Raw genomic sequence first — 14,883 nt, forward strand, 5'->3', positions numbered from 1 at the left:
AGCTGAGTTGCAAAGTAGTTCCTGTCTTCCAATCCTTCTCTATTGTTATGTAAAAGTCCCTTTTCATATGTCTCTCTTGTATAACTCTACCAATGCTTGAAAAACATTCTGATAGTGTTAAGGATGAACACAGGACCCTATGCATGCTGCCACCGAGCTCCACCCCCAGCCTTCTTTCTTGGGCTTCCTCAACTAGTTAGGTCAGTTTTGTCTATGCTGTGTGCTACAACACACCTTCTAAGTTTCCTTTCTCTTCTTCTTTTTCTGTCAAAGCTTTATGACTCAAGCCAACCATTCTGACCTTTCAACCATATGCTCCATGCCTTTGACCTGTACAGGCTCCCAAACGTGCCTACCATTTTTATTATGAATTAGGAATATAGACTGAGCATGCTCAGGAAAGTATTTCTTAATAATGCATGTTCAGAATGTGTTTGCCTGCTAAGTTTAAAAAAAAAAGCCCCACATGTCTGTTTTATAAACAATTGCCTGTCCTGCCTACCTGTGCCAGGTAATGAATCTATCAGCCCTCTTTCATTTCTTGACTATTCTCTCGCTTTGACTTTGCATTTTCCTCCATGTGCCCAGTCCCCATGTGCTATCTCCTATCACGATTATTTGACCTGGGCCTTTGTCTATCCCTTCCTTGTCTTCTCCTTTATATATGTTCCCTAGCTTCTTGAACTTTCATAATTCAAGCAAAACACAAATGCCTCTCCTTCTGCTTTTCTGTGATCATCCATATCTTAATCCACTAACAACATCTGGGGGAACTTGCTGCCTTAATTGTTCCTTCATATTTCTCTCACAGCCAATGCTCCTTATGTGTATCTTCATATCAACTCTCTTGATCTAATTTCTATATCAGCCATAGGGCTGACGGCCAGTTTCAAGGAGCCCTCATCACTCTTGCAGAAGAGTAAATTGACCCGCTGTACCTGAACCTCGCCATCTTGTTGGTCCTATTCATTCAGAACCCCTTTGGGATTTCAAATGTGCACCACAGGCAGAAGGTATCAGTGCCACCCATGCCAATCCATGGCCAAAGCAAGTGCACCTCCCTATCTTTCCCTAGGGAAATAGCCTTGATCTGCATTCCACCTGCTGCTCTGCTTTCCCTTAGGCTCAAATACCCAGGTCCCTGACGACACTGGTTCAGCCACATAATGCACGGTCAGCACCACTTTCCGAGACATCTTTTTTTCTCCCCCATCCCTCTTTCTCGCCCTCTGGATCCACACTCCCAGATGCACTCCTTCATTGAGTCTTCATTTTTGGAGGAATGCCATTCTCTAACTTAGAAAAAGCATCTTTAAGGCACTCCAAAGTTTTGTCTTGGTTTTTAATCATTGCTCTCAAATAAAATGAGGCTAAGACAGTTGGATAAGGTATATCCACCTAAGAACTGCTGATTAGTCTAAGGGCAGAGCAGACTACTTACACTTAAGGCGCTTAAACAAAAGTTTAGAGAGTACAATTTCAAGTAGGCTATGGTCATTAAAAAAAAAGACGAGAGAGAGAGAGAGAGAGAGAGAGAGAGAGAGAGAGAGGAGAAAGAGAGAGAGAGAAAGAGAGAGAGAGAGAGAGAGAGAGAGAGAGAGAGAAAGAGGAGAAAGAGAGAGAGAGAAAGAGAGAGAGAGGAGAAAGAGAGAGAGAGAGAGAGAGAGAGAGAGAGAGAGAGAGAGAGAGAGGGATTTGGTGCAGGTATAAAATCTGAAACTTCTTGGAAAATGTATTTGACCTCGTTTGAAGTTTTGCCTTTAATAACAAATGAGTGCACACATTAAGGTCTCTAGGGTTTTCTATCTCCACAGCCTCTTGTAGTTTAAAATTATACGCCGTGGACACTTGCTTCATCCTTTCTAAACTGGCAATTGTCATGGTTCCTTTAAGAGGCAAGCCAGTCCTTTAAGAAGCAAGCTGATGCCATGCAAGACAGCAGTCACCTCCTACACCCCACGCCTCCAGACACCCAGGAAACATCTTGTGTATACTTAAGCTGTCTCTGACACACATAATTTCTTTTTCATTCTTGACTAATCAGTCTTGTTTGCCCCGTTAGCAAAGAGAACAGTATATTTTTGAACATAAAAGGTTGGTAAGAAAGGCAAAATAAAGACTCCCACAAAAAAAAAAATTAAAATCTAGTGTAAATCTGCACGAATAGCAACAAATAAAAGATGGGGAAGGAAGGCACAGAAGTTTCAGACAAGGGGTATTTATCAGATGCTGGCTGAGGATCCAATCCCATTGTGGGTTTTAAAATACTTTCTTCCAAGTTGTGGGTATTTCGGGGTTAAGGGTAGTGACTGCAGTCCTCCTGCTTTGGAGAAGTCGGATTAGTTTTGACATTTCAGGATTAAGGTCAGTTTCATCAACAGGCTGCCACAATCTGTCAGCACCACCTCCGGCTCTACTAGCACCCTACTTCTGATCTTCACATCCTGCTTGGGTTGCCTTGGAGAATATCCGCAGGGTTGGGCTCTAAGATGAAGACGATTCACCCGTAACCTTTCTTTTTACTAGACTCTAAGGACATGGGGAGAGAAAAAACACTACATAACTCTGAGGATGTCAGAGTGATTGTGAAGGTAGCCTTTCAGTTCAACACACAGCACACACAACTTTTGGGAGGCTTTCCCAAGAGGCTGAATCTATGTTCTCATCTCTTGAGTGTGGACTGCCATGAGAGTGACGTTGGCCGGTATGATGTGCTGGAAGTGAGAAGTCTAGGTCCCATGAGGATCTCAACAAACTCTACATGGCTTGTAGAAGGAAAGGCCATATAGAACCAGAGGAAGCCTCAGCAATAGATGGTCAACTGCTGCCCAGTGGGTCCACAGTTGGCACAATCACAGACCAGTTAAGATTTGAACTCTCTGCCAGGCATAACCCAAGTACCACACCAAAGAACTGAGAGCTAAGTAAATTATTTCATATTTTTAAGGTACCATTTGTTATATAGCAATTGCTAAGAATTCTTAGCCTCTGCTATATTTCTCAGATCATGTTGCCTCAGAACAGGTTTCCTGTATGACTTATAGTATTGGCAAAAGAAAGGATTCTAGGCTGTATTTGGAAACAACTATATGGTGTGGCACCATTTGTGTCTCACAGCAGCATAATAAATTGCTCCTGGTTCTTGGATATGAATGATGGGAAAAGCAGTATTTTACTTTAATGGTATTTGGGTGAAAGTCAGAGACTGACTAAGCTTTACTGGTGAAAATGTAGCGTACTGACTAGCCATTAGGATAGTGGAAATCCATGGGCTGTTCTGGTGGACCTGATAAGGCCATGGAACATCTTAGATATAAAACTAACTCATCTACAGCTAAATGAAATCTTGGGCAAACATCATATGCCCATTCCAATGACGAGTAGATTCTCTGATTAGAAGTGACCAGAAAGACCTGGTTTTACCCCCGATGTCCTTGATTGTATAGCAACAGAATATGCAGGAGTGTCGCTGTGTCTACCTGGTGGCACATAGCTTTACAAGGCATTTTCATGGTTCTTATACCTTTAGATCTTCCTACTTACCCCATGAAATAGGGGGGAAGGGTATTATTTATTGTAGTTATATCACTTAAACACATGAGAATGGGGCTTAGAGAAGTTTTATGTATTTCATTCACAACCTACTAATGGGTAGTAGGGAACACAATGTCGTCTTCTGCAAAACAATTTCATTTGTTTGCTTGTGGAAAAATAAAGTGACGCACGCGGGTGGAGATACGTAAGCCTGGAGTTCCCTCAAGAATGCAGTGCATTTCAGCAATCTTACAAGTTGACACATGGTGTCTTGCTCTCCACTGAAGAAAGCCAGGATTTAAGTGCCGTGGGTACATTTCACAGAAGAAGGATGCACTCAGAAAATAAAGTAGGTGGAAGATAGCACATTTCCCCCAAAGCAGGGTCTAGGGAAATGCATGGGAGAGGTACGCATTGCAGAAAGGGGTTATCTTAGTTGGAATTTTCCTAGACTGGGATGCCTTAGATAGGTATAAGGCAGGCAGTTTATTTGAGTGGGGTTGTGGAAAGGAAATGAAGAAACAGCAGCCCATAAAAAAAGAGATCAATATCATGTAATCTACCACATGAACAGCTAGAGATTGATCCAGCTGAGGAATTCTGGGAGGCAGCATAGAACCCATCCCAGGGGAGTGGAGCCGTCTATTTATCCAACCCACCCCATCCTTTCTTATAGTCTCTATCTGAAGGTATAGAACTACTTTGGATGAATAAATAATTTTTCCTAAATGCGTGTTTTCCTTACTGTTATATTCACAATATTTGCAACAGGACCCAGACCATACTAAAGCTTAGTGATTTTTACAGCACGTGGATGAAAGGGAGGTTTTCAGGGATCTCCTGAGAATCCATCATTTTGTCTTTCTTGCTGCTCGAGGAGTCCAGTGTCTCTTGGAATTTCCTGACTTGCTGATGTGACAAAGGCACAACCCTGGAATGTATTTCCAAACACTTCTAGAGTCATGTGTTTGAATCGTACCTTATCATGTACTAGCTGAGATGTCTTGTTCAAGTAAAGTTAATGTTTTCATTAGCAAAAGGGCACTAGCAATACCAATTTTGCAGTTTTAAGACAGTTTAATGAGTCAACACAGAAGAGACAAAGCCCTAAGCACAGAGCCTGTCCCCTGTCTAATGGACAGAGAATATATGCATTATCTTCTCTTCCTCTGCTGTCGGCACAAGTGTCAACTTGTTAATGAGGCGGTGACACAAAATTGGCGAAAGCTAGTTAAAACCCATTTTAGGGCTAAAATAGAGATAACAGCCTTGAAAACAGGCAGGAGAAGAGGAGGGAGGCCAGTCATTAAGCAAGTAATTGGCATCAGGTGAGTTACCACGTGATTAACCACTGGCTCCTGCTGGTTGATGCTCAGAGAATATGTATTTTATAGGATGTGAAAGAGGGAGAACAGGTGAATGGAGAAATGTCTCGGTGGTTAAGAGCACGGGCTGCTCTTCCAGAGGATTTGGGTTCACTCCTTCACTCCCTCATTGTAACTCACAATCATTTAGTCAAGAAGAACACCTCCTGCCAAGAGGATACAGGGGCAACCTCTGAGTTTGTGTAAGAGGGTCTTTTGCCAGTGCCTGAATGGAGGAAGGAGAGCTAGCCTTTTCAGAGTTCTGCCGTGATATTACTAGTACATTTATTGGGTTGCTATATTATCTGTAAAGAGTCATCCCTGGCACATCCGTCCTCCATTAGCCAGAAGTAGATGACTACAAGAAGACGAAGCCTGGACGAAGGCGATTGTCAAAGCAAATATGTTACCCAGACCATCTGAAAGCAAGCCGCCTGCACTCATCTTTCCTGTGAAAACCCACTCATTTTGGCTGGGGCCAGATGGCGCTTGGCACATTCTGCACAGCCTGAATATTGACCTCCCCTGTCAGTTCTGACATATGCAGTACATAATCACCTCTTCTGTCTTTTAGCACCCTCTGCACTACCATGATTTTAAGAAAAAGATGTGCTCTTGCTGTTGCTCCTTTGGAGGAGGCTAAAATGCTGCAAATGCTTCTATCCTGCCCTCATCAAACCCCTGGGGAGACTCCTGAATAACCCATCCACCAACAACAACCCGGATAAATACACTTGCATGACTACTATGGGTTACAGAGAGAAGTGATGGTGGAGAAAATGATAGGAGATGATGGAAAGATGGTCTAGTGATGCAGGTGGTGGTGGCTATTGTGGCGACAGGGTCAGAGCTAATGGAGGGGATTATAGTGTGTATGTGTGTGTATACATAGGTATATAATTTATTATATATTATAAAGGTGATGATGAAGTTGGTGAGGATAGACATACCAGTTAAGATAATGAAGTGATACAGGCAGTAGGAAAAGGAAAAGGAGTGTTCGGTGAGAAGGGGGTGTAGCGGAGGTGGTGGTGTCAGAAACCACAATAGTGGCAAATGAGTAGTTATAAGAGAATTAAGGACAGCATCTCCCATAAGAACGTGTCTACAAGCATCCAAAGCCACAATTAGCCATAACAGGCCAGAGGAGATATAACCGAGGTGCCGACTATCTGAAGAACATGTAAATAGATGTAGTATCTCACATATATCTAGAACAGGTTTTAAGAACAAAGGCAAGTTGGGCGTCGTCATTGGGATTGTGTTGAAATGGAACGTCTTTGGTTCTATACTCATTGTCCTTGATAATACAGCCGGCTTCTTAGGACCAACTGGACAGAATATGTAGACTCTGTCTTCCAGGATGAGTGTAATATCAGACAGGAGCCGATAGCTGGGGTCTATAATTTTTAATAATTTTAAACTAGCTACAAAATGTCAATCACTTCACAAACCAACAGAGGAGACAGGAGGGATTTAATATACATGCTGTAATGATATTTATCTCACAGTTTATCTATATTTCATTCATTTATATAATTTTTTAAAGGTTTCTTTATCAGCTACTAAACATCTCAGCAATTTGGTGTGCATAGCTCTAGATTAAGCAACAAAGAGTTGTATTGATGACAAACCACAGGGAAATAGTAATCAACAAGAGGCAGACTTTGAAGATCTACATCTTCACACCTTCCATGGCGAGAGTGTTGTCTCCAAAACATAGCTTTCAAAAGCAGCAAACAAACCCTATATTACATCCATTTCACATAGTTTAAGCCAAACATATTTTGCTAGAAATGATTAAATGGTGTCTCAAATCCATGTTTGTTGTTGTTTTCAAAAAAGAAAAAGGGGATGATTATGACCAGTAAGTCTGTATGTTGACAGGAAAAACGTGACACAGCTGCAGGTTTTGCTGGTATGACTTAATCTTGACAGTGTCCTGATACTGAGCATGCGTTGTTGCTTTGTTATTGTTGCTGTTGTGTGTGTTTTCTTGTCAGTATGCTACTGTCATGGAAAGTTTTTGTTTAAGTAGGAATCTAAAAATCTATTTAGTTCTCATGCATAAATGCATAAATCACATCACTTTTAGTGCAATGCCTGTTATGTAATTTCACATTGTCTAATCATGAAATCATAAGGACAGATAGTAGCCATGAGGAACCAAAGACAGCACATTTGGAGAGATTCAGAGCCTGACACCCGAAGAAAGGACTGTGGCAGGAGCTCTGTGGAATGTCACAGTTTTACGAGAACAATACTGTGTATTGAGAGAATCAACAGCACATCGAGCATTCCTAAATTGTTGTCATTCAGCAAACGCCACTGAGAAAAGAAAAAAAAATGAGACCCAAGACATCTTAGGCTGGGAATCAGAGCCATCAGATGACTACTATGTACAACCTTTGGAGCGAAAGAGAGCCAGAGAGAACAAAAGACACGTAGCATCATTGGGAAGCTGACAGACCACACGGGACACTTACAATGGGGCGATTGTGTGTGCGTGTGTGTATGTGTGTGTGTATGTGTGTGTATGTGTGTGCAAGACCTACTAGGTAATACCATGAGAAAAGCATGAAGGGGCTCTCTTGTCCAACAGCATTTGGAGGAGAGCACAGGAGGAGAGCAAATTTAACCACTTCCGAGCATCTTTGTTGCGCGTTGGTTGGCTTCATCGATTCTGGTTTTGTTGGAATCAGCCTAGAAAAGAGGAGAGAAGTTTTAGATTACTCCTTAGGAAGTCCCCCGTTCACTGCCTGAGTCCACTCAAATTCTTGTTTTGTGAGACAACCTTAAAACTTCCCCATTCAGAACCATCACCTTTTTTTTTTTTTTGGTTTTTCGAGACAGGGTTTCTCTGTGGTTTTGGAGCCTGTCCTGGAACTAGCTCTTGTAGACCAGGCTGGTCTCGAACTCACAGAGATCCGCCTGCCTCTGCCTCCCAAGTGCTGGGATTAAAGGCGTGCGCCACCACCGCCCGGCCCATCACCTTTTTCTTACCTCCCCTCCCCCACTTCACCCACCCTGCTGAGATCATTGCTATGGCCTTAAGTGGACAAGATCAGGTGGAAACTTGACTTGCATTTCTGACCACTTCCCTCACTGAATAGCATCTGCTTTTTGAGGACAGGGTGATATTATTTATCTTTCTACGCGGGAAAGGTACTCAACACTCAATGACTTCTGTGGAAGCAGTCCTGTCTGTTCGACTGAACTGACCTGCCACCCTTCGTTAGATCCTTCTTGGCCTACTTATCCAGCAGAGTCTGTCTGTGCCAATTGCATCTTAGGTCTCAACTTTCTTGTTTACAAGAAGGGCACGGTAAAGAATAGTACTAATGAGCATGGCCTCAACAGCGTTTTACTCTTTAAACCTGGATGACATTAGCCATTGGGTGCAAATGATTATTTGCTGCTTTTTCCAAGTAAAGAAGCAAACCAGATAGAAACACTGTCTAGAGTCTTAGTAATTTAGGGAAAGCCAAAATGTAAGCAACCTGGATTCAGAAACCACACTCTTACTTACTCCACTACAGAGGTTTCCTGTGATGTATTAATTGAGCATACATATATAATGGACCTTAAAAATGTTAGTCCTAAGATTAAATACTTATTGTGTCATATCTTACAGTTATTGTTATTGAGTTGAAATTTGGCATGTTCTGGCTATTTACTGGCCTTTAATCCCATTTTCCTTTTTTAAAAAATATAATTTAAGCCAATCGATTCAATATTGCTTTGGCATTCTTGTTGGGGCAGCCCTATAAGAGAGTGTTGTCATTAAAGACAGCAATGTTCAAGGGCCCCTTTTGAAGGCTCACTTCCATGAGTTTGGTAACCAGTTTATGTTTAACAAAAGCACAATTGCCATAATTTTGTACCATGCTTCCTTCAGCCTGGGGATTAACCTATTCACAGGAATGCTACAAGGTTAGACCATTAAACCCTAGGAAATTAACTTCCTATAACCATGGAGAAGGGTAAGTCAGCGAGTAGAGGCTGTGTTCCTTCCTGTCACAGGTGGTCATGTTGTTTGTAACTCCATAGTCTTGCAGAGGAGAAAGCCACCAAGTGGTCCAGGGACACCGGAGTTAGTTTTCTGATGAGCCTTATCACTCACTGACCACAGGCTCTGCACCTACTTCTCCACTTTCCAATCTCTACTAGGTAGGGTCTTTTATATTCAATTTAAAATTGTAAATTCCTAGGATACTGGAGTCATCCATATTCAAACAGAGAGTTGGAAAGTTGAACATATTTCCAGATTATTCACAACTGAATTATCTGGCTAGGGTTCTCTGCCATCTGTTTGGTTAATCAGGAGTTGGCTTCAAGATGAGTATTTACATCCTAAGAGAGAACACTTATTTGTCCTGATTATTCTGAACTATAGACACCTATATCAGATTCCCAGGAGCCTCATTTGGAAAATGGATAATCTCTTCAATTTTATTTAGTTTCCAAATCCTTCTTCTGTACCTACAAACTGTGTCAGGAATAATCATACGTTGGTGCAAAGGAAAATTACTAGCTTAGACCAATTTGAAATGTTCCATTAGATTGAGTTGTGTTGTTTCTACACTGAAGACAGAAAAGCTAAAGTGAGAAAATAATCCATTTTAAAAGAAATGTCCTTTCTGAAGGTAAATGGAGACAGTTTTGTTTATGAATGCACTGCCTGGCCTTCCCAAGGCAGCTTTGGGGATATTTAGGTAGAGCAGAGGCTATTCTAGGAATGGTCTCCAAGGACAGGGTGGACCTGGAACACCGTAAGTGTGTGCCTGTGACTTGCTTATAAGTTCTCCCTGAAGTACATTCAAATTTCAGATCTATAATACATGACACAAAAGTACCGCAATCTTTCTTATGTTTCATAAAAGAAATAGCACCTTTTAGAAAACAAAATCAAAACAAGCAAACAACAACAAAAAACCCCAAAAACAATAACAACAAAAACAACGGAATCTCTGTTCAGGTATGTCCCTTGGAAAATGCTTCTACGTTCACTGTACTTATGTGCTTGAGGATTTTTTTTTTTAATGGAGGATACCCCACCTTAGTTTTCATGTTTGATTTTAGAGGATCCTAAGCTTGCTAACATTTTCAATATGTGCTACATGATTTCCCCTTTGTAAAAAAGGCCACAGTATTTACTAGGGAACCCAGACATTGTTAGAAGGAGTCCATCTTTCTGAGTCCTCAACTTCATGGCGGGTGGCGTACTGGCCCAGATCAGCTGTCTAGAACTGTGTGCTTACTATTTACACCAGATAATTCACATTCCAGGGTGAAACTGTTCTCTGGTCTTTCAGGTTACAGAGCTGGTGAACAGTAAATCTCTTTTAGAAGTAACCGCCTTAGTTCTCTGGTGCTGTTTCCCACTGACAGAAGACGTCAAGGGCTGCCCAGCCTGCACCTCACACATCTTCTTCCACGGGCTTTACCTTGAAGTTGGAACGTCTCCATTATTCCCTTAGCACCAGGTTGCAGAAAGCGTGGGCTAGAAACTTACTTCTCGTTTCTAGTTTTCTGGAACAACTGGGTGTTTGTAACTTTGGAAGACTGTATGTATAAGCACCCATCAGCAAGAACACGAAGCAATTTCTTAAAAATCCCCAAGAATAGCTGAAAACTCTTATTATTTGGAACTCCCCAGACATCACTCTTGGCCCAAATGCTGACAGGAAAAGACAGTGATGCTGGAAATGGGGTGAAGATTATTGATGGGGTTAGGAGAAAGGAAAATTCTCTTTGCTTTGCATACTGTGTGGTTTTTAACTCAATCCCATACATGCAGAACCTTTTGAATATAGTTAGCAGAGACCCGAGCTTCCTTGAGAAGGGGAAAATGTATTAATGACGGTGCAGCACAGTAACATAATGGGATGGGCTCTGTTTTAATGGTGTCCAGACTGTAATTATGGGGGAAAAAAGGAAGAATTTCTATTTCAAATGTTGATCAAACTAATTACTAAAAGGAATTATGCCCCTTCTCTTTAACTCAGTGACTCAGCGGTCTAGGGTTGATGCAAACCAGAGAAGCTATTTTTCATTTGCTTCATACAGAAAGTCCTTGCCATACTAGAGAGTTACACCTGCAGAGGGAGCAGAAGATGGACTCTGCTGCTTTTTTCGGAGCAATAAATATTTCTCTCTTTCAACTTCCAGTAACTCAAAGGTTGACCCCATTATCTGAGGAAAACTCTCTCTTCTCTGGAAGCCTGCTTTCTTTGTTGCTTGCTTCTGAGTCACTCTGGTCCACAGATAAACAACAAGCACTTCTTGTTTTCTCAGATTGTTTTCCTTCTGGAAAACAGCTCAGTGATTATTCCTTTGTTTATTTTTCCTTTGGGGCTAAAATGGCTTTGGTCAGGCTGCATGGGCTCCAGCATATCATGAACTTTTCAATACGATTCTAAAATCCATTGGCTCTCACTGCATTAAAAGCTTTACCGTAGCTAAAGCTGCTTAGCCATGGCAAGCACGTTGTAACTTGCCGACAAAAGCAAAGCACAAATATTTTGTCAGCCAGCTCTGACATTTGTGAGGCTCATTACTGATTAGGTCATGTTTGATGCTCAGATGTTGCTTATCTGGGGCATATCTGAAGCAATATTGTCTATTCATCCCTCCAAGGTATGGAAGGGTGCTTGGGGACCAAGAAACCACTACTTAGCTTTGTGAGTTAAAAGATCTAAAAATTAAGCCACTTTGCTCCTGGCAATGAAAAAAATAATATAAAGAGGTTCAAGATCTCATATTAAGAACTTCAGGGTCTCACAAAGAATAAACACACAACTTAAGAGTAGCTAGATAGAAATGACACCCATAAAATCATTATTAAACACTTAAAGCACCCATCTTTCCCTTTGGTATTTGGGCAGTTTTAAAGATTATAATTAATATTCACCGTGCTACTATTGGGAATGAGGAAAATGCAAGGAAAGAGAATTAATGTCTGATTTCTATGGTGAGCAGTTTCATGGTTTAGACTTGGCAGTGGGAATATGATTTGTCGCATTTTCATGAGTTCTAGGTGCCTAGCATATGCTTGACATGGGAGAGATTTAGATAAACCTTGACTGCAACTAATTGTATGCTCAGGAGGACTTTTCTAGCATACCCAAGACCCTGTACTCAATCCCCAGCACTGCAATAAATCAAAATCCAAACTATATTCTAATCTTCATTCTAGTTCTGTTGCTGAATCCCATGTTTTTGCCTTGAAATATTCAGGGCAAAATATCCAACAACCAGTGTACCTGGAGGTCCCTGTCCTAGTGGTAACTGGTAGTTACCACCTGATAGCTGTGGGCTCACCTTCTCCATGATCCTGTCGATCTGGCGATTCTGGGTATCAATCTCATTGCCCATGTCTAGGGCCATATGACGGAGGTTGCCAATGATGCCGCTCACCTGCTCCAGGTTCTCATCCATTTCATTTTCCCGGGCATCATTTGTTACCCTGGGAGCCAAAAAGAGCAAGTTTGAAAGACAGAGAGTGAGAAGAAAGTTGGTATTAAGGAATAGAGCATGTGGAAAGTCTGCAGTTACCTAAGGAGGTATCTTATTCTTATTCAATATACCAACATGCCTTAACATCAAATGTAATTTTAAAGTCTGTGTTTTGAGCATATTTTGCATAAATATGCAAAAATATATTTGGTAGCCTTGAATTCTCTCTCTCTATCTTTCTCTGATAACATTTGGCTATGAAGCCAAGGCAGGTGGAGATCTTGATTCATCCCCCTCATCCTTCCGAGTATTAATCTTGTAGGTATGCACCTCTACACTTGCTTTGACTTCATAGTTTTAAAGAAGGCATTAAATTAAATTAAATATATCTATTTAATTTTATGATTTCTGAAACTACGTCATTTCCTCATTCTTCCATGTTTAGTGTCTCATATTTATTTAGTCTTTCATATTTATTTATTTATTTATTTACTTACTTACTTTTATTTTTCCAGACAGGGTTTCTCTGTGCATCCCGGGCTGTTTTTCCTAGAACTTTCTCTGTAGGCCAGGCTGGTCTCAAACTCAGAGACCTGCCTGGCTCTTCCTTCTGAGTGCTGGGATTAAAAGCATGACCTACCATCACCCAGCCTATTTTGCTTATTTTTAATGTGTGTTTATGGTGTGTGTGTGTGTGTGTGTGTGTGTGTGTGTGTGTGTGTGTGTGTATGAGAGGGAGAGAAAGAAATAGAGAGAGAAAGAGAGAGAGAGAGATGTGTATGTGTGTTCATGTGTGAGAGCTGGTATGTGCCATGGTACCCATGTAAAATTCAGAGGACAGCCTCTTTCTAGCATGTCTACTAGAGCATCTTGCTCATCACCATGTATGTCATGTATGAGCTTTCGGGATTTCTCCAGCTCACTTCCCATGTCAGCACAGGTACACTAGAAGAATAGGTGTGCACTAACATCTGGTTCTCACATGGCTTCTGGGCATCTTAACTCACTTGAGTGACAAAGGTTTTATCCACTGAGCCATTTCCGAGCCACCCAATACCTTAATTTTATTTTTATGAAGATAAAATCATTTATTCTGAGGGACTCCAGGTCAGAGGATAGAGGCAGAATTATGTAGAGATTATGTTTTGTTGTTTTGAAACATAAATCTCCAAGATTCAACTTGTAAATGGAAAAAAGAAAGTGACGTATAGAACCACAGTATTTGATCACTTTGCTGTCTTGGGACATACATCAGTGTGAACATCATGGTTAACCTGTCTGCTCCTGATCCTGGGAACTCCCGAAAGATTCAAACAAAACTGCTTTTCAGATGATTCTTAATATGCGCGTATATGAGGTCATAGGTTGGATAGGGGCATTGGAACAGGTGCTTTCAGAGCAGAGAAGTGTGTATCTGCTGGCTTCCATTGAAGGGGTAGGAAAGGAAGGGCAGGAGCTGGTTCACAAAACATTTTACCACCTTTCCACAGGCCAACTTGAAGGTTAAGAAGGTACTCTATTGCCAACAGCAGGCATCTCATGCAAATAGAAGGCACTAATTACAGGATCCTCCTACTAGTTACAGGAATGAGCTAAAAACTGGAGGGGTAAACACCTTTCCCCATGGCAACTCCCAGAGTGCACTGGCCTATTTCTTCTTTTGTTCAATTTGTATTGCTTGAAGCCTTGTTTCAATATATAGCCCAAACTGGATTTGAGCCCCCGGACCTCTTGAATGCTGGGATTACGCCTGGCTTCACTAAACTATATATTAGCACGAGCCAGAGAACATTTTAAAAAATGAAGAAAGCACCTCCTACCATTTACATTTCATTTGAATGGTCATCAACAATGAACACATTCCTGTGTGTAATCATTTCCGGTCCCAATGCACAGCAAAATCCCCCGAGCTTTACAGATCATAGGCGCTTGTTGTGTCAGTGTTAAGCCATGTGGATTCAGTTGCTGTGTACTCGCTACAGGCACTAGTCCCTCCATGGCTCCTCCTTCCCTTTCTCCATTTCTTTCTTCTGCATTCCTCTAGTTGATACTAATATAGCGACTGACTTCAAAGTCATTTAGAGGCAGAACTGGACTTGGAATCTCTAGGGCTACAGGTGCGAATCGAGACCCTACAGCTTATGAATCACATTTCAATCACAGAAGTATTTGCTGGTCAACAGCTACAATGACTTGGGGGTAGACAGTCATGAGGACATACACATACTCTTACCTATGTTGAGTCCTGCTATGACAGTCTACACCAGTGATTCTCAGCCTTCCTAATGCTGTGACCTTTTAACACAGTTCCTCATGTTGTAGCGACCCCCAACCATAGAACTCTTTTTGTTGCTACTTCGTCCATAGAACTCTTTTTGTTGCTACTTCGTAACTGTAATTTTGCTACTGTTATGATTCATAGTGTAAATACTTTTTTTTTTTTGGTTTTTCGAGACAGGGTTTCTCTGTGGCTTTGGAGGCTGTCCTGGAACTAGCTCTGTAGACCAGGCTGGTCTCGAACTCACAG

The 14,883-nt window shown here is 41.4% G+C and overlaps 1 protein-coding gene across 2 annotated transcripts in view; it reads right to left on the reverse strand.

Annotated features, from left to right (window-relative positions):
* Positions 1 to 6,292: 6,292 nt before the first annotated feature.
* Positions 6,293 to 14,883, reverse strand: part of Snap25 (synaptosome associated protein 25) — a 76,526-nt gene continuing 67,935 nt past the window's right edge. For both annotated transcript variants that reach the window (XM_005365541.3, XM_005365542.3), the window contains exons 7-8: positions 12,222 to 12,366; positions 6,293 to 7,601 (exon numbers count right to left, since the gene is read on the reverse strand). In XM_005365541.3, the coding sequence (XP_005365598.1) occupies positions 7,533 to 7,601; positions 12,222 to 12,366 (214 nt within the window). In that variant the 3' untranslated portion in view covers positions 6,293 to 7,532. The remainder of the gene's footprint in view (positions 7,602 to 12,221; positions 12,367 to 14,883) is intronic.

Source organism: Microtus ochrogaster, unplaced genomic scaffold, assembly GCF_000317375.1.
Source record: "Microtus ochrogaster isolate Prairie Vole_2 unplaced genomic scaffold, MicOch1.0 UNK3, whole genome shotgun sequence".
Classification (NCBI taxonomy): Eukaryota; Metazoa; Chordata; class Mammalia; order Rodentia; family Cricetidae; genus Microtus; species Microtus ochrogaster.